Below are 19,994 nucleotides of genomic sequence, written 5' to 3' on the forward strand. Positions count from 1 at the left end.
TTCTAGGACTGTTGATTTGCTTATTTGTTCGGTGGACTTTTATATTATACAGTCCACAGTGGCTGTTATTGTCTTTTGCTGCTCTTATCTTGTGTTGTCCACTTCCTGTTGTGACTACGTACATTTCTCACTTGTGGGGCTAATAAAAGATCATCTTATCAAAATCTTTTGTCATTGCACACGGTGACACGTGTCCTCTGTATTTAACCATCACCCGACAGGCACCTGGGGAGCAGCGTGTGGGGACGGTGCTTTGATCAGTGGCACCTCATCTGATTACGTTTCAGATTCTTTACCCACTAGGCCACCACGGCCCCATAATGTTGAATACCAGTCCTAGTAAACACTGGATTCGAAATAAATTCCCCCCGTTCCTTTGATTCACATACAACACATGAACAGCAATTAAAATAATCATCATGTACAGTTTAATATCAAGGGGATATATATATATATATTACACACATGAAAAACTAATCTGGAAAGTAAACATCACCATTGCGTTCCCTCCAACTAGACAATTTCCAAAAAGAAATAACTTTTCTTTCACAATGAAGCATGTTCTGTACTCACTGATGACCATGGTTTAGTCTTTACATTTACATAAAAAAAAAAAAAAAAACAGTTCTGTATACATGTCATGTTGGATAATACCACATATGCTTGAATTATTTTTAAATTTGGTGAAATATACATGACCTTTCTTTGTATACCTGGTAAGGTCATCTCTGAAATGTAAACCTCTAATGTGCCAGAAAGTTTAAGATCGTTGGCCAACGGAATAATTATAATTATACGGTTTATTTTTGAACACTGTGAAATGGCCGACACTTTTCTGTAGCATTTTTGTACCTCACATCACCAGAATTAGAAAAACTCATCCTGTCCTGTTGTATTTAAATATCTACACTGTAAAATGGGTCGACATGTGTACACACCTGACTCGTGGTATTTAAATAAATTGTCATTTTATGTCAGGTGTACAGTAAGGTGTCATCAAATATTCCCATGCTGACTAGATGAAGTTCATGTGGGAAGAAAACATACTGCATTTGATGGTATATACTGTTTAGTGCACGCAGGCAGTGAGGTGGTCATATGTTAGGGCCGGCATTGTAAATGCAAACACTGTTAAATGATGTAACCCAACGTTGCCATAGCAGCCAGTAGAGTTTCAATTTCGGAACCTATGAAGTGCCTTGCTTTCAGTCTGTGTGTGTGAGGAAGGTTCTTCTGGTCACTCGTCCCCGTCACAGTCTGACAGTGGAGCCATGATGCTGGGCGGTATGTCCAGGTGAAGCTCTCGGACGGTGAGGATTCGGGTCAACATGCCCTGCATTGCGTCATCATCCAGTGGCATGGAGGAGAACCAAATGGGGCTGTTGGGTACGCAGGAGCGTTCGGGCTGCAGATAGAAGGTGTCTGTCCGCTGCTTCACAGAAGCCGAGCTGAATGACGAGACAAGAGGGTCAATAACAGTAAACATATAATGTATGGTCAAGAAAAAAAATTATATTGAAACACAAACCATTTAGACAAGTAAAACTCATAGAGTCTGACAGGACAGCGCAGGGGGTTTGTCGTGTTCTCTGGCATTTCCAACACCACATCCTCTTCCTCCTGCTTCTCCTCCTCCTCGTCACTGCCTACCTTTCTTCGCTTGGCGGGGACTTCGTCATTCTCTTTAACCAGATTAAATGGCACAAAGGAAAAAGTTGTTCAAATCAGAACATAAGTAGGCACATTATGCCACTATAAATCCTCTATAAATCCTCCACTCAACTATTTAATCCATGTCTATTTCTGCCTGAAGTATGTAAACGTGATTTTGTCTGTAATTCCCATTATAGATGTACATTTTGTATTACTTTTGTGAGCAAATGTACTTTGGGTCAAGAAGTTCTGCATTCAGGACAATTGACTGTGAAACATTGTGTGTCTGTGTGTGTGTGTGTATTGGATGTAAGTGTGTGTGTAATGAAAAGCTCTCTATTTATTACAGCCAGTATATATTTGGAAGTTTTGTGGTCCCAAGATTCAGTGACAGAGGAAGTGAGGAGGTGACGCAGTGCTACAGTTGCACACTTGACCATTATGTATTGACAGGAGGGGACATTCATCTTCCAGACGGAGGACGCAGTGTACTTCAGAGCTCAATTTAAAAAAAAAAAAAAAAAGTTACTTAGTTCCTCCTCCAGATAACTAGCAAGCAGTCCCTTCTTGTTTCTATCGGTTCTATCTGAAAGTGAAGTGATTGTCATTGTGAAACACAGCGGCACAGCACACTGTGACACAACGAAATGTGTCCTCTGTATCTAACCATCACCCTTTGGTGAGCAGTGCAGGAGCAATTTTAAAAAGATGCACACCCCTTCTACATCATCACGGGTGAAGGCAGAACACCACTGACCTGAAGAGTCTTCCTTCTTGGACACGGGCGGGTAGAATCGCAGGCAGGCTACTTTGCAGTCCTTCTTGGTTTTGTTGCAGCGCATGACGTGAGCGAACGACAGGCGCTGGTGCTGGGCTAACGTCTTGAAGTTGAACAGTTTGGTGCAGAAGTAGAAAAGCGTGTTGAGGAGCACGCTTGGGGAGTAGGCGCCCAGCTGCTTACACTCCCAGAGATACTCCTCCTCAACACGCGAGTGCACGTAGCCTGAAAACCGGAGGACCACACACAACGTTGCTTTCCAGGTCAAAAAACGGATCAAACCAACCAAGTGTAGCAGCACATCCGCCTCGTCTCACCACTCGGCATGACCGATGGCTTCCAGTTTCCCAGCAGGCGAGTGATCTCTTGAGTAAAGGGAGTGTAGAAGAAGTCCGCAAAGATGTTCTCCATGCGCCCGTTTTCAAACAGATGCTGCGAGGTGAAAAGGGAGAAGACATAAATTTTACAGATTCATAGAAAAACAAGGGCTGGCAAAATTAATGCCACTGTGATTCAAATATAAATATTTGATGCAATTAGCACGGCTTGTGTGCTCTCAGACACGGAAGTGAAATTTGTCTTCGCCAGAGACCATCTCGACATGAAGAGGGAGACGGACAAGGCCGATTCAGATCATGCTTCTGTTGCCTCTGTCACACTGTTAAATACGCATTATAGCAAGCAGATATGGGCGATACATTGAATAACTCGAATTTACAGTTCAGGACCATGAGTTTTTAAGGAAATCGAGAATATAACTTATAATAAACAACAAAAGAGGAACTAATGTGGCAGAACGTTCTAGACTAGTAAACTAACCAAACACTAGCAGATTCTCAAAGAACATGGCAATGACAGAGGAAAAGATGGAGCTTATGCTCAAGAAAGGTGTTGCTACATCTGTAATATGGAATTGGTTCGTTTTTGCGCCATCATACACAGACCAAACGGATCCTTGTTGCAAAATCTGTTTAAAAACTGTTCCAACCAAAGGAAGCAGCACAACAGAATTTTTTATTCCAGCCCCTAAAGCAGCAGAATTTTTGATTTTTTTTTTTGTAATCTGTAGTCAATTAAAAAACAAAAATAAGATTTATTGTGAAAAAAGATTAGATTTTTATACGCAGCTCTAATAGCAACTTTTAGTCTTGTCAATTAACATAATTAATTCAATGCAAAATTTGAGATTATTTAGTTGGTAGCCCTGAACAGCGGTAGCAAAGTGTGAAACATTCAAGATTTACCTGCAGAGTAAATTAATTTTCACACTGCACATGAAAATTAAACCAAGCTTGACCAGACAGATGTGTGTGTGGAGGCAATGCTACATTTTAAATTCAAAATCACTCTTCACATAACTAATTCATTCATTGAGAGTTAACAGAACTGCTCCCCCGGCAGCATATTCTTACCTGCTGAATCCCCAGACAGAGGTAGAGCATGCTGTCTGCACTGTAATGTTCTCCATTCGGCCGCTGGGCTTCATTAATAAACTTACAGAGGCCATAGTTGAGCTCTGCAGTGGTGCACTGCAGCAGGTCTTCTTTTAACACCATCGGCCGCGCTGTTGGGTGAAAAAACAAAGTACATTCCTGCCTCATGTGTACAGCATTTATCAGACGCCCTTATCCAGAGCGACTTACAATCAGTAGTTACAGGGACAGTCCCCCCTGGAGACACTTAGGGTTAAGTGTCTTGCTCAGGGACACAATGGTAGTAAGTGGGGTTTGAACCCGGGTCTTCTGGTTCATAGGCCAGTGTGTTACCCACTAGGCTACTACCACCCATCTTGGATAACAGCTCATCATCTAAAACTCAAGTACCCCCAAACCATCCCACCATTCATTCAATCAGATTCTTCACCACATCAGGATCTTACTATCTAACTGAACAACTCTCAGATCTGTTCTTCTACAACAGCCCACAACCTTTGATTAACAAGACAACCAACTCTCATTCTCAACTCACATCAGCAATCTTTCACGCTCATGTTTTCCTTCTCTACAATATCAGATGAATCCATCCTTTTCTATCAACACAGGCCATCCAGATCCTGGTTAAGACCTTAGTAATCTCACGGCTGTATTACTGTAACTCCCTTCTAGCTGGTCTACGTACCATTTCTATGCACCATCCGACCTGTACAACTAATACAAAATCCAGCAGCACAACTGATCTTCAACCTCCCCAAGTTCTCCACACTGCCCCTCCGCTATGTTCCCTCCACCGGCTCCCAGAAGCTGCACGTTCAAAATACTGATGCTGGCCTACAAAGCCAAACATGGAGTAGCACCATCCTACCTCACAGCCCTTATTACACCTCACACTGCACCTGGTATACTCCGAGCCTCCAGTACTGCTCGCCTGGTCCCTCCATCTCTGAAGGTACAAGGAAGACGCTCATCTAGACTCTTCTCCGTCTTGGCCCCTCGGTGGTGGAATGAACTTCCAGCTCAGTCACTGAGCACCTTCACACGGCAGCTCAAGACCTTCCTCTTTAGAGAACTTAGACGAACTTGTAACTTTATTCTAGTCTGACCCATGTTAGTAAAAACTACAACAGTGAATAAAATGATTGTTTTCGTGAAGAAGAACTGATTACTTTATGGAGGGGAACATGAAAGCACGTTGTAAGTCGCTCTAGATAAGCGTGTCTGCAAATGGCGTAAATATAAATGAGGATCTCGCTGAATGTGATTAAGGTGGAGGATGGGTTGCAAGCAAAGGGGAAAACTCACAGCCCACTTTGAGACTCCCGATGTCTGGCTGGGCGTTCCGCCACTTCAGCCATCGCTGCCAGGCCTTCACTCCGTAAACGTGGTGTAATTTACCATGGACGGCGCTGGCGGGTGACTGCAGCTCCGCTGCTGACTGCTTACGAGACGGCTGTGGAAAACCAAAATTCATGACTGTCAGCTGATCAGAAGTAAAAAGGTACGATGGCTGGAAAGCAATGCAGGCTGAAGAGAAAATGTCCTCTGCAGGAGTTACATCCAAAACTGGTTTTTCTGTGACTACTGATTGTAAGTCGCTCTGAATAAGGGTGTCTGATAAACGCCGTATATGTAAGTGTGAACATAAAAAGGAGCTTTTCTGTGTTTTTACTTTGCTATTTTATGTGTTATACATTTATAGGTATTTAGATGACATTGCTGTTGTCCAATATTTACACTCATCTATCCTTACTGTACTGTAAGTCTTGTTTAAGTTTTTTATACATACATATACATACAACTTCCTGTAATGTCAGAGCTTGTCCTCGATCATACCCGTTTCTTCTGTGTGAAGCCGTCGCGGGCCCTCTTGCGCAACCAGGGCTTCGATGCTGTTTCTGTCTGTTCTGTCATTTGTGAGTTCATCTCCAGAGATTCTGCATTAAAAGCACAAATGAATCGGAAATGAACACCAGAGACTCGGACAGAACGGAAGATGGACCTCACCAACAGGGAAGTCTGCCTCCAGATCTATATACTCTTCTGTGGACTCAGGGAGCAGAGACGGCGTGGATGTGTCAGAAGCCTGGCTGGACAGGACATCCTCGTCCCAGTTCAGAGAGGAAGAGATCGCCTCCAAATCAAAATCCTCACCACAGGGACTGGCTTGGCCTGAATTACAGGAAAGATAAATTCTCACATCAGTTAATAAAGAGCAAATTTGATAAAGCTAAAAACATTTATATGAAAAAGTTTTTCATAAAAGTGTTCCAAAACATTTGTTTTCTTAAAAACTTTCAAAACAAGCTCCTACTCTTCTACGAATCAGACTTACCTTCTTGAGAACAGGAGGACGATGGAGGCTTGACCTCTTTTTCTGTTTCATTGTCTTCTGCAACCATTTCAGCCATTAAAATGAGGTCCGCCTGAAGCGGGTCGGAGGGGATCTTTTCTTTGATCTTTTCTATAGTTTCCACGATGCGCTCGGCACTGTCCAGGGTCGTAGGCAGGAACATCGGTACAGGTACCTGCCACAGAAGAAGGACAAGCCTGTAAGCATAAGGGAACTTGATTTCGCAGATTCAGATAAATATATAAAGAACATATTGGCAAAATATAAAAACAAATAACTTGTCTTCCTCTAGAAAAAAATACATACATTTTAGAAGGTAAACAACATATGAAAATATGGAGACAGTTTTTATAGTCAGTAAAAAATACCAAAATTACTGTTAATACCTGGTATTTTATCATTATTAATATTATTACATTTTGATTTGTATTCTTAAAATCAGGCTACTTTACCAATACAAATAAAAAACAGGAAATAATTCAAATGTATGCCCTAGCAAAATAAAAACTATAATCATTTAATATTAAAAACATAAAAAGCACCAACCGGCAGAGGCAGGCACATGGGCTGAGGGGCGTACTGGCTGTAGAGGTTCATAGGAAGTGGGACGTAAACAGGAACAGGCACAGGCATAATAACCATAGGTGGGAAAATATTATCTGCATGCAAACCAAAACATAAAACCAGAACATGTCATAAAACAACAGAATTTGATTAAAATAGTCAACATGATGATGAACTGATGAATGATGAACTGATGATGATGCTCAAACGGTCATCAGAAACTAACAAGATTATTTGTATCTGCAATGGTCCCAATGACTGAGTGAAAAAGTGAAGCTTATGTATTAGGTATGAAGCGCAGTACCTGTCTGGGTTTCCGTGGTCACGTAGGACGGCGTACAGCTGGTGCCCTTGGTCTGGGTCATGGGCCTGCAAAGCAGGGCTTTATTCTTTAGCACCCTGGGTGCAGGAGGATTCGCTTTTACTGAATCAGTCTGTGTGCTCGCCTGTGGGGGGCATTAGAGGGAGCAGTTCAGATACACCAAAGTTTCTCTGAAAATTCTCTAAAGGAGATGCTTATTGAACTCAGGGGCAGTACTCACATGTTCCGTGACTTTCTGAGGTACGCTAGGCACAACACCTGAGAGCAAAGATTAAGCTTTATACAAATCTGATTCAAATCAGAGGCATAAGCAAAGAAAACGTACACTCACAGGCCAAAGTGCACACATTTTTCAAACTGGGGCTAGGACTGGGCCATATGGAACAAATCTTATTACAATATGTGACAACGTAACATTAAGTTTTCGTTTAAACATTAATTATTGTCAGAACATTTAAATTTATTGCATTTGGCAGATGCCCTTAGGGCAGTGGTGGCCTAGCAGTTAAAGAAGCGGCCCCGTAATCAGAAGGTTCCCGGTTCGAATCCCGATCCGCCAAGGTGCTACTGAGCTACTTTGCTACTGGGAGAATTTGGGAATTTCTGCTGCGTTCTGTATTAGATGTAAAGGTCGGGTGGCACCTAGAGGTAGACCTGCTAGTCATGAGATTACTAGGAACTGAGTGCTTGGCTTGTGTTGATGTATAAGGGCGGCTTCATCTGATACACAACATAAATGTACTGTAGGACTATTGCAATAAGAAAAATAAAATGTTTACAGTCAGGGAGCAGGTAACGAGTGTCAATCATTTTAGTTTTAGTTTTCAAACAGGATCATTGGCATCATGTCTTTTGCAATAAAGTAGGCTCTCTTGTGACATCTCTGCCTTTTAATTTTGTTGTCGTAAGGCATGGTTGTAGTAGCCAAGTGGGTAACACACTCGCCTATGAACCAGAAGACCCAGGTTCAAACCCCACTTACTACCATTGTGTCCCTGAGCAAGACACTTAACCCTGAGTGTCTCCAGGGGGGGACTGTCCCTGTAACTACTGATTGTAAGTCACTCTGGATAAGGGCGTCTGATAAATGCTGTAAATGTAAATGCATGGCACTAGTCAAAGTGAAAACTACGGTCTGTTGTAGTGTTTTAGTGGAAACACCAGCACTTGCTTGGGTCTGGGACTGTAAAATCTGGCGTTATGAGAGTATTGTGGGAGATTGAGTTGCTCTGGGGGCGTGACAAATTGTCGTGTGTGCCTAAACAGGAAGAAGGTTTTTTCTTTGAAAATTGTGTTGGAGGATCTCCACTGGGCAGTAAATACATACTCCCGCTGGGGAGAAATGAAAGAACCACCATCCTGCCTGAGTTGTTTGCTGGACCTTTGATGTTGCCGTGCACGATGACCCCGTCTCCATTCCAAGGCACCGTGGGGCAACAACATGAATGCTTTCGCACGGCACTGTTTTCATGAACAAGGGTGGACGGAATGAGTTCTACTGACTTTATATCACTTATATGTATTTTTTTCTATCAAGGAAAAGCCATTTCATTATTAATATCTTTATCGTTTTATCTCCCGGCCCTAGATGGGGCCAAACTGATTTACCAAAAACATACCATGTGTCTAAACGCCTTTGTTTCACAGTATAATGGAGTCTTGTCTATTTGCAAATTTCCCCACTTGTGGGACTAATAAAGGTTCTTATCTTATCTTAAATACTTCAGAAGGCATGTGTGGTGCAGGTACATGGGAACGGCAGTAAGTACCTTGAACAGCAGTGCTGGCCAGCGCAGTGGGCTGAGTGTTGGGCGCGCTGGAGAGTGAAATCACATTGGCGATAACAGGGGTCGTGACATCTGAGACCTTCGATGATGAGCCCATCAGTGTTACAGTAGCTGGGGTGGAAGGGGCTGAGGAAACGTGAAGAAAATGATTAAAATCACTAACAAAAACACCACCAAGAGATAAATAGAACACGTGGTTAAAGTGGAGGCAAGTGTAAGGTCAGGCAAGGCTCAGAATTTACAAAAAAGAACCGCTTGGTAGGTAACTGTATATTGAAGAGGATGATCAAGCTACCCTTTTCGTTTTAATTTGTCACCCACTAACGTGTTTAAACTGGAAAGAACCTAGACAAGGCAGTGGTGGCCCAGCAGGTAAGCAAGCGGACCCGCCAAGGTCCCCTTGATGAAGGTCCCGTCCCCACACACTGCTCCCTGGGCGCCTGTCATGGTGCCCACTGTCACCAAGGGTGATGGTTAAATACAGGGGACACGTTTCACCGTGACACCGTGTGCTGTGCTGCAGTGTCTCTCAATGACAATTACTTCACTTTAATGAAGGACAGTTCACATGCAAGTAACTTCATCATTTAAAAATATTTCAACCAACGGTCAACACGTCACATGCACAAACATTATTAAAGATCCTGGTTCGTTCTTCTTTAATATATTTATTGATTTAAATCCATAGTGCTACACTTATAACCCCTTTGATGTGAAAATAGTGCACATCAAATTTGTTTTTCAGATGTTTCCAGATTTTAAATACCCCTGTAATGAAGTAGACTGAGGAAGATTGGAAAGACAGGGAAGATGTCAGAAAATGGAGGAACATGTAGGAAGTCACACTGACATGTTCTATTTCACACACCCCACCCAGGGTGACAATGCACTCAAACTAACCATTGGCTGGATTTTCTTTCCCACCCTTCAGGCAGAACATCATGAGACAGGACAGGTTACAAAAGTGCTTCATCTCGCCCATCCACTTCAGGGACTCCTTCAAGGGCCCGGCCTTTAGGCATGAGTTGCATTTTGCCACCTGATTAAGGAGACAAAGAACTGTTAGTATTTGCTGCAGTCTTAGGCTGGTTGCCCACACCAGAACTCCATGCATGTGTTACAGAAGGGGTGTCAAACTCAATTGTACAGGGGCCCAAAACATATGGGATTCGTTCAGAAAGGTAACTGAAGCACTGCATTATGGGATCTGTAGTTTGTGTGTTATCAGCACTTCATATCGCCGGGCCATAATGATAGATCTATATGAAATCATCTCGTGGGCCAGATGTAATTGTACACCAGGCTAGATGTGGCCCATAGGCTGCGACTTTGAGGCCTGTGTTATGGCTTCCCCACCACCACCACTCCCAGCCCGCTGACCTGGCAAAAGACAAGAGTGTAAAGGGAGAGGCACTCGCTCCCACAGAACTCTTCTATCGTGCGGGAAAACATGCTGGTGACCACGGACTGGGAAGTGCTGCCACAGTGCCTGCAGTTGCGGCAATGCTTCTTCCCCCAGCGCTTGGCCAAGTCGTGCTTGTAGAGCAGCTTGCAGCCTGCAACAAGATGCATCGTTTATAGGTAGCTCACACCACCTTTGAGGTCAATAGTGTCTTTTAATTAATATCAAGAACTACAGCAAGTTTAAATCAACATTGACCATTAAACAAATGTTAGCAACTATTGTCATTAATTAGACTAGTTTACATTTTCATATCAGGTCTTCGATAAACTGAGTGCCACCACTTATTAACAATAAAAACAGCCATTATGAAAAACTGCAGACCAATTCAGATACTTTCTTAAAGTTTATGTTTTATGGTCAAGGTCACCTACCTCTGGGGTCGGGAATTTGCACCCGACACTGGCCAGATATACTAGTCACAGTGGAGAGACAGAAATTTAGAGAGGAGAAACTGAGAAAATTCAGTTCTACAACTCATACGCCTGTTCTGCTACTGGTCTGGAAAAACCATTAAAAGAACCAAAATCATGGTGGCACCGTGGCTCCCTGATACATGTGTGTTCATGCTATAAAACACAGCCGACTGGTATAGTAAATCTGGAAATGTTGTAGGATCATAGACTTATTTATGAGCCCAGCACAAAATGGTGAGTTATATGACTGGACATTTATTAATTTTCACATAATTGTCCTTTTTTTTTTTTTTTTTTTTTTTTTACAAAACTTACTTTTCACAAAAGCATGACTGCAAAAATGTTAACTGATAAAATATTAGCTGCCGGAATTCCTTCCCAGAAGCAGAGGAACACTGCCCACCCCTGTCCTAACTGTACTAAATCATCTGGCAAAAGGTCTTTTTCCTAGAGCAGTGGTGAGGTAAGGAAGTGAATCGCCACGGTGCCGCTGAGATCTCGTGAGAAAGGTACTGTCCCCAAACACTGCTCCCTTATGGTTATGGGTTAAATGCAGGGGACACATTTTGTTGTGTGCTGTGCTTGCTTCGTCACATCACAATGACAAAATTTCATGTAGTTCAAGTGAAAGTGAAGCGATTGTCATTGTGAAACTCTGCAGCACAGAACACAGTGACACAACGAAATGGTGACACAATGGTGACAATCACTTCACTTTCACTTCAAATGTGTCCTCTGTATTTAACCATCACCCTTGGTGAGTAGTGGGCAGCCATGACAGGCGCCCGGGTACATGCATCAAGGGGACCTCAGTGGCACCTTGGCACCTAGTTAGAAGTAGATATAAATAAGTAAAAATTACAGGTTACACACCAACAAAAAGGGTGGGGTATTTAGTTAAATGTCCATGAATTATCTATAGTGTTCTTTATATGCTTGCAGTAATTGTAAAAACGCACCTTCACTGCAGAAGGAGCGGTCTATATGGTTTATCCTTTTGACCTCCTTGATGGCTTTGTCGATCTTGCAGTACTCGCATCGAGCCATGATGTAGTTCACCTTCTTAAACTCCTCAGCACAATGTTTCCCACATAGCAGATGCATCTTGGCCTATAGGTAGGGCAAAAAAAAAAAAAAAAAAAAACATTTTAAAGTCACCAAAGACTCAATGCAACGAAACACAATGCAAATCCTGTTTTCTCAAGGGGTTCATAGACCTGATACGTTTATAGATAACTACTGTTGTCAATCACAGATGCCTGCAGTAACACTATACTCCACAGATGAATTCTAAAGGATTACCTACCCAATGCAAAAGCACAGATCACAAGCCAAAAAAAAAAAAAAAAAAAAAGAATTGGGCGAAGGACATACGGAACTATATTTTGTTTGAGATGAAAAAAAGAACAGGTACCTTGAATTCAACCAGCTCTGGTTTGTTCGCAAATAAACGTTTGCACTGGTTGCAGGTGAGTTTAAAATTTTGCCGGGAGGTGTTCTGCAGCGGGGCAAAGGGCAGCATAGGTGTCGGTTCTTTAACTGCACAGTCGTTGGGAGTCTGGTTACTTTTGGATGGGGCGACATTCAGCTGGCTCTGGTTGGACGTCTTGTTGAAGTTGTCCTGCGGAGCAAAGTGTCAAAATGCAAAAGGAGTAATAAATAAATAAATATTCCATGACACTTTTCCTTTATATGTAAGAATGTTCGTTTTGTATGAAATTTTTACATTTTAAAAATTCGTAATAAAAATTATTAAGGGGCAATAAAATAAAATAAAAATTAAAGAGGGGCAAACGGTATCAAGTATGTGCATGTTATCAGTTCATACATAAGTAAACTTCTACCTATTATTACATACTACATCTAGTACTATTTAAGAACAGTATATGGCTTTCCAGACATGTTTTTCTTGTACTCTACTGACATTAAATCCTGAGAATGCCCAACCGTACACTAGGGCACTGTGAAAATATTTCCCTGAATGTGTATCATGCTATTAACATTATTTCAATTTCAAAAACAATTCTTCACCTGAAAGCTCACCACACAGTTAAAAGAGCAGAAATTTCGGATTGACCCATCTGACATGGCCAGATGATACTGCGGCACCGAGGTCGTTTTGCACTGGTCACACGCTACTGAGGCTCCTTTGTGGCACGGGACAGAAGAAAACGTACATGTTTAAGGAAATGTTCACAGTAAGATCTGGTCAGTCTGGTCAAATGAGAGAAAGTAGAGGATAACCTGATGAGCTCACGGTCTGCACTTTGTGAGCGGTCACACAGGTGCTGGAGCAGTACAGGTCTGGTTTCCCGCTAGAATCGACGCTCTCCACCATGTCTGACGGCAGCCGTAAAACCTGGCACATGGTGCAGGGGATGCACCCTGTCGCTTTCTGCCCAGAGAGCACAGATATTCACCACGCTCACACGGTAAACGTGCCAGCCAATCAGAATTAAACAGAACACACAACAAAATGAACCAACGCAAGCTGGCCAAGAGCTCAAGATTTCTGAAAATGTTCTATGGTAGCATCGGGTGCCCTTTATTGTGAGGTGAGGTTTCTATTGATCGGATTTTTAGATGATCTGAAGGTACCTTCCTGAAGGTTGTGACGCAGCTCTGACTGCAGAACCTCTTGTTGTTGCCTTGGACCTGAAGTTGACCACTAGACGTGTAGCAGTAAGCGCCGCAGTTCAGGCAGCAGTTCATTGTCAGCTTGTTGGTGGAGCGGAACTGTGCAAAGCACTCGTCGCTGCAGAGCTTGTGCACAATGTCCATGTAGTTCACTTCATGCTGAGTCTTAACAGCGACGAACAGGAGGAGAAACAAACGGTTAAGATTCAGACACAAAGAGCACAAGCTGTGTTTGGAGTGGGCAGCGCATCACCTACCACCACATAGTTTTTGCACATGCTGCACTTGTTCTTGGTGTCGGACAGGAGCGTGGAGGCCACACTGTCACGTTTGAAGGTAAAGGAAGACAGACAAATCTGGCCACAAAAGTCCTTCACTGCCCCGGATTTGTCCACTGGGGCGATGATCACATCCTTTGGGTTCAAAATCTCTCTGTGGGAATACACAAGATTTATATTACGTAAATGCCACATAAATACGGTCAATGTGATTCAAACGAAATGTTATAAAGATTTTAATTGAACGTCTAGATTAGAGCAGATTTCTGGGTTTTCAATCAAAGAGGCTGTAGATGTTGATATCTATGCCTTCTGGACAAAATCTTACTGCAGATTACTGGTTAAGTAGCTTATGATGTGCTTAAAGAATTCTGCAATACAATTACAGCCTTCATTAATTCTCCGGTTTTACAAGTTCGCCCACAGTTTGAAAGATGACTTTTTTGAATATGGATGCCATAACCCGTATGGGTTAACCCTAACCCACCAAAAAAATAGCACTGTACATAATATCGCTGGTTTCTTGGAAAATTCTACAGAAATAGATGCTGGATAGAAGCTGTCAGGCCTGACTTTGAACAATAGTGGCAGGTCTTCTTCACGACAGCCTTGGTGGTGGCTACGGTGCTGGTGAGGCAGAGGGTGGAGCAGTAGAGCTGGGGTGAGCCCTTCCTCTGGTAGGCGGTCTGGCCCTTTAGCAGAACTTTCTTGCAGCCCGAGCACACCACGCACAGCGAGCTAGCCGGAGACAGCGGCTGGCCGGAGCTCGGCAGGAGGGCACCAGTCTTTGGGGGAGTGTTGGTGGCTGCCGGAGCACCTTTCAGACCTAAAACACAGACAAGGATGACAAATTTCATACTTTAGTACCCAGCCTGTTGTTATGTGAATAGGCACTGATCTCCCAAGCGATCATCTCACCTAGAGGCGCTGTGTTGGTACCCATGGAGAACACTGCGCTGATCTTAAAGTCCTCAGAGGTTTTCTGCAGGTTCTCCTGTACATACAGTAATAGCCTTTTTAGTAGTGTGAGCAAAGGTGTCATCGTACACGCACACTTCCGATGTGGAAGACTCAACACTGAACTCTGAATACCTCGGTTGGCTCTGGTTCATCCTTAATATTCTGAGCTGTACTGTGTGGTTCAAGGGCCTTCTCATACTCATCGTCCACTGGCTCGTCCTTGATCTTTGGAGATGGAAGGGCCTCGGCACCCTTCAGAAGCTTCGTTTCAGGCATGCTAGAGTGTGGTTCCTGCATAGGATACCAGGTCAGAAATTAGATCGCATCACAATATATTAATGAAACTGAATGAAACATACAATGATAAGAAAAGGTCTGAACGGTTTTGTAATTTCACGGTTTTCTGCATTAATTTGTTATAAAATGTTGTGATCTTCGGCTAGGTCAAGGTTATGAACAAATATAACGTGCCTAAAATTTTTAAATCTGATCTTTCCTTCTCATTTTGTTGATGGAAAAAGTATGAGAACCCTTGGAATTAATAACTGGTTGAACCTCCCCTGGCAGCAATGACCTAAACCAGGCACTTAGTGAGGCTGTGGATCAGATCAGCACATGGTCTTAGCCCATTCCTCCTGACACACCTGCTTTCGTTCTACCATATTCTTTGCATAACATCTCTGGCCACACCAAAACGAATTTTGTTTTTCCGATGCCATTCTGTTGGGGACTTGCTTCACGTTGCATCACCATACTTCTGCAGAATATTTCACATACTTGGGAATTCATCTTCCCCTCAATGACTGTGAAGCAGCAAAGCAGGCCAAAATTGTGATGTTTCTGCCACCATACTTCATCTTATTCTCAGCTTATTTCCAGCTTCATGTGAAGCAACAAATTCTCTGAAAGCTCTTTTTGGAGAGGCATGGCCTCACATGGCATATTCTTCTTGTACAGAGCAAACAACAATTTGGAGTGGATTTTTCTGGTCCAGAAAACTCATTTTCTTGAGCTTAAGGTCATTAACTTATGAATTGTTTACGGTTGTTCGCATTATAATTCTTTTATGCACATTTTATATGTCAGTTCCCTTGGCTTAGATATAAATGGTAAGAGCCTGTGAGTAACACACTCGCCAATGAACCAGAAGGCCACAGGATCAAACCCCTGAGCAGGACACTTAACCCAGGGGGACTGTCCCTGTCACTACTGATTGGATTTCAAAAAGGGTTCACATACTTTTTCTTGTATGTTACCTTGTTCACCTGAAATTAAGACAGGATTCATATCTTAAATAATTAAGTGACTGTATTTATATGAGCAAAATGAGGACAGATCCTGATAACCTGCTTAAAAATTAAGTTTCCTGCACATGAATTTCTTACACCAAATTAATGCCATATTTACCACTTTAGACACTTGCTCTGTTGTGCCATTTTCCAGCTCTGGGTGACTTCCTGACTCTGCTTAAAAAAAATAGAAATAAAATGTAACTAACAAAACGTAACTCAAGACAACAAATCTAATCGTTGTTCATTAGGTAATTTTTTTAAGTCTCAATTTTGCTGGATGAAACGTTTATCTTACCTGGATCGTCACGCGTTCCATCCAAACGTTTGGGTTCTTTGCGGTCTTCTGTGGTAAGGCTTGCAACTTTATCCTCACGCGTGTCCATGTCCTCTTGCACAAAGCTGGAGATTGCTTTGTCCTCGTCCATGTCCAAGCTGTCCTGATTACCTTGTTTGTACAAACTGGTCACTTTTACTACATGAATTTTCAGATCACTCTCTTTTGTGTCAACGCTACAGTCCATGTCCTCCTGTCCATCGTCCGTGCTTATGCTGCCAACGTTATCCACAGACATGTTTGTATTTTCTGAACTTTCTTTATTGTCCAAACTGTCCAAACTCTCTTCTCTGTGCAGGTTCTCTGCCTTTGGACTAGTCACCAAGCCCCCTTTCGTGTCCAGGTCTTTTTGACCAGCAGTAGTGTCTTCATCAGTTGAGGTCACGTCGTCTCCCTTGACAGGTTCTAGCAAACATTGCGTGGGTGAATTGACTAGCTGCTCACCACCAAGGGACGGCTCTCCTTGGCTCGTGGTTTCTTCATCTGCATGTCCAGCATTAGTTCCTCCTGCCACTGTGGGCGTCCCAGAATCTGCGGGACGTTCAGCTGCAGACGACCCGTCCATCACTCATACAGGGACTACAGGGAAACAAATAAAACAGGCTCATTCAGTGTCACATCGACTGAAATAACGTTAACGAATCTGATTAATATCCAACATGCTGCTTTCTCCAACTTGTAATGTAAATAAATCTATCAGAAGTAGCTTTGATGGGTGATGTATGACCTGCTAAGACCATGGCTTTTTTGAAGGTTTGTGTAATAGAGATGTAGGTTAAGATTATTGTACTTTCTTGCAGTGCTGTTTGAACATGTAAATGATGTATTGATGATTAAAATAAATGATTTAGCATTGCTTAATATTGCTTAATAACATTTCTCCATGGAGGTTCTCCACCTCCAACATGGTGACAGAAAACACCACTTCTTTCCATTTACAGCATTTTCCAGCCGCCCTGGAGTGAGTACACGATGGTGGAACCTGTGACTTCTGGGTACACATTAATACCTTGGTAATACCCTGGTGAATATTTATTCAGTTGTGCGAGTAACGGAGGCCACGACCATCATGGCCGGGGTCAGGCTGCACGGAGCCCAACATCTCGGGCACATGGTATAAGCGCAGGGAACGTTCATCTTGGGCCATTCGGACACTTCGTGTTAAGCAGCAACTTTTATTCCCGCGGAACCACGTTTCGCGCCTGGTGAATCGCCGCTGATTCACTACACGGCCGCGGGTCCGAGCATCCACCCGGGAGGGGAAACAACGCCGGGGCGCCCCGCCACTCACCTTCGATGCACCGCGACTTCCGATGGCCGTGCACCTTGCAGCCGATCCGCAACGCCGCTTGTGCGGTTGGAACGTTTGGCGAACAAAGGTGGCTAGTTGGCTAGTACGTGTGTGTGAGGATGTTGCAGGCCACTTCCGCACACTGCACACTCCTACTCCGGCCTGCAGAGGGCGCAGTGACTGGTGCGCACAAACAAAAGGAGCAGGAAATAAAAGTTACGCCATACTACAGCGCTTATGTTTTCAGTATGCCTTAGATACACTCTAATCCTGTAATACTACACGTCTAATTCAAATGTGATCTATTTTCAATGGAGTCTGTACCACCAGTGTGTGTGATGGCTCCCCCTAGCGTAGCGCAAGGGAAGAACTTGTTCGGACGATGATAATGCGCATGCGCCGTAAAACGTTTCCTCTGAGCATGCGCCAAACGACGCGCCGTGGGCGGAGACACAGGCGAAGTGAAGCGAATGTCACTTCAATAGGCCAATCAGACTCATATCGCATCCCACTGCTTTTTAACGTTTATTAATATTAATGTGTAATGTGTAGTGCCTGGACCTGTTCTCAAGAATCTTCACACTGAAACAATTTGCATATTTCTCCCCCCCCCCCCCCCCCCGAGTTCTGGCAACACAGAGGGGAAGGCTTATACATTCCTACAAAAGCTTATACAGGGAGTGCAGAATTATTAGGCAAGTTGTATTTTTGAGGAATAATTTTATTATTGAACAACCATGTTCTCAATGAACCCATAAAACTCATTATTATCAAAGCTGAATGTTTTTGGAAGTAGTTTTTAGTTTATTTTAGGGGGATATCTGTGTGTGCAGGTGACTATTACTGTGCATAATTATTAGGCAACTTAACAAAAAACAAATATATACCCATTTCAATTATTTATTTATACCAGTGAAACCAATATAACATCTCCACATTCACAAATATACATTTCTGACATTCAAAAACAAATCAGCGACCAATATAGCCACCTTTCCTTGCAAGGACACTCAAAAGCCTGCCATCCATGGATTCTGTCAGTGTTTTGATCTGTTCACCATCAACATTGCATGCAGCAAAAACCACAGCCTCCCAGACACTGTTCAGAGAGGTGTACTGTTTTCCCTCCTTGTAAATCTCACATTTGATGATGGACCACAGGTTCTCAATGGGGTTCAGATCAGGTGAACAAGGAGGCCATGTCATTAGTTTTTCTTCTTTTATACCCTTTCTTGCCAGCCACGCTGTGGAGTACTTGGACGCGTGTGATGGAGCATTGTCCTGCATGAAAATCATGTTTTTCTTGAAGGATGCAGACTTCTTCCTGTACCACTGCTTGAAGAAGGTGTCTTCCAGAAACTGGCAGTAGGACTGGGAGTTGAGCTTGACTCCATCTTCAACCCGAAAAGGCCCCACAAGCTCATCTTTGATGATACCAGCCCAAACCAGTACTCCACCTCCACCTTGCTGGCATCTGAGTCGGACTGGAGCTCTCTGCCCTTTACCAATCCAGCCACGGGCCCATCCATCTGGCCCATTAAGACTCACTCTCATTTCATCAGTCCATAAAACCTTAGAAAAATCAGTCTTGAGATATTTCTTGGCCCAGTCTTGACGTTTCAGCTTGTGTGTCTTGTTCAGTGGTGGTTGTCTTTCAGCCTTTCTTACCTTGGCCATGTCTCACCTTGTGCATCACTCCAGTGATGTTGCAGCTCTGAAATATGGCCAAACTGGTGGCAAGTGGCATCTTGGCAGCTGCATGCTTGACTTTTCTCAGTTCATGGGCAGTTATTTTGCGCCTTGTTTTTTCCACACGCTTTTTGCAACCCTGTTGACTATTTTGAATGAAACGCTTGATGATCACGCTTCAGAAGCTTTGCAATTTTAAGAGTGCTGCATCCCTCTGCAAGATATCTCACTATTTTTGACTTTTCTGAGCCTGTCAAGTCCTTCTTTTGACCCATTTTGCCAAAGGAAAGGAAGTTGCCTAATAATTATGCACACCTGATATAGGGTGTTGATGTCATTAGACCACACCCCTTCTCATTACAGAGATGCACATCACCTAATATGCTTAATTGGTAGTAGGCTTTCGAGCCTATACAGCTTGGAGTAAGACAACATGCATGGTTTATCTGTTATTAAAGAAATATGTTATTTCTTTAGCTTGCATATTTATTTAGTTGTGTGTGTTATGGGTTTGTATGCACATCCTCATTCATTATTTTTTCAAATTACACATATGATAATTTAGTTATTGGCCAGAATGACACATTTTTCTATGATTTATGTTCTCGTTGCTTTTTCTGTGCATACCTTTTATACATGTGACTATATGAGGGGAGAAAATAAAGGAAAAGTTAAATAACAGCACTTTATTTGTAGGTGTAAAATAATTATAAACACTTGTGTATACTTGTAATACTGTTATATA

The 19,994-nt window shown here is 42.9% G+C and overlaps 1 protein-coding gene across 3 annotated transcripts; it reads right to left on the bottom strand.

Moving 5' to 3' along the window:
- Positions 1–405: 405 nt before the first annotated feature.
- Positions 406–17,711, bottom strand: zmym4.1 (zinc finger MYM-type containing 4, tandem duplicate 1). Of its 3 annotated transcripts, none has more exons than XM_028964259.1 (27): positions 17,561–17,711; positions 16,231–16,848; positions 16,051–16,106; positions 14,776–14,934; positions 14,602–14,677; positions 14,257–14,509; positions 13,663–13,837; positions 13,367–13,570; positions 13,013–13,163; positions 12,800–12,915; positions 12,183–12,389; positions 11,728–11,878; positions 10,271–10,446; positions 9,791–9,929; positions 8,873–9,016; positions 7,324–7,361; positions 7,086–7,227; positions 6,764–6,876; positions 6,200–6,392; positions 5,872–6,036; positions 5,701–5,801; positions 5,170–5,317; positions 3,844–3,995; positions 2,749–2,863; positions 2,411–2,656; positions 1,529–1,682; positions 406–1,448 (listed from the first exon to the last, which is right to left on the bottom strand). In XM_028964259.1, exons 2-27 carry the CDS (start codon positions 16,832–16,834, stop codon positions 1,238–1,240), a joined length of 4,389 nt encoding a protein of 1,462 aa, XP_028820092.1. In that variant the 5' UTR covers positions 16,835–16,848; positions 17,561–17,711; the 3' UTR covers positions 406–1,237. The 3 variants fall into 3 exon arrangements, with proteins under 3 accessions (XP_028820092.1, XP_028820091.1, XP_028820093.1); XM_028964258.1 differs by having other exon boundaries at positions 16,051–16,109; XM_028964260.1 differs by lacking the exons at positions 12,800–12,915; positions 13,013–13,163 and having other exon boundaries at positions 16,051–16,109.
- Between the last annotated feature and the right edge of the window lie 2,283 nt (positions 17,712–19,994).

The sequence above is a fragment of the Denticeps clupeoides genome, chromosome 20, assembly GCF_900700375.1.
Source record: "Denticeps clupeoides chromosome 20, fDenClu1.1, whole genome shotgun sequence".
Lineage (NCBI taxonomy): Eukaryota > Metazoa > Chordata > Actinopteri > Clupeiformes > Denticipitidae > Denticeps > Denticeps clupeoides.

What these genes read in the sequence shown, in the direction of transcription:
- zmym4.1 (XM_028964258.1), bottom strand. Translation starts at nt 16,834, where the DNA reads ATGGACGGGTCGTCTGCAGCTGAACGTCCCGCAGATTCTGGGACGCCC. An exon ending in TGGAACGCGTGACGATCCAG is followed by an intron (nt 16,110 to 16,230) that starts GTAAGATAAACG and finishes ATTTTTTTTAAG; the next exon opens with CAGAGTCAGGAAGTCACCCA. An exon ending in GAGTTTTACTTGTCTAAATG is followed by an intron (nt 1,449 to 1,528) that starts GTTTGTGTTTCA and finishes CTCGTCATTCAG; the next exon opens with CTCGGCTTCTGTGAAGCAGC.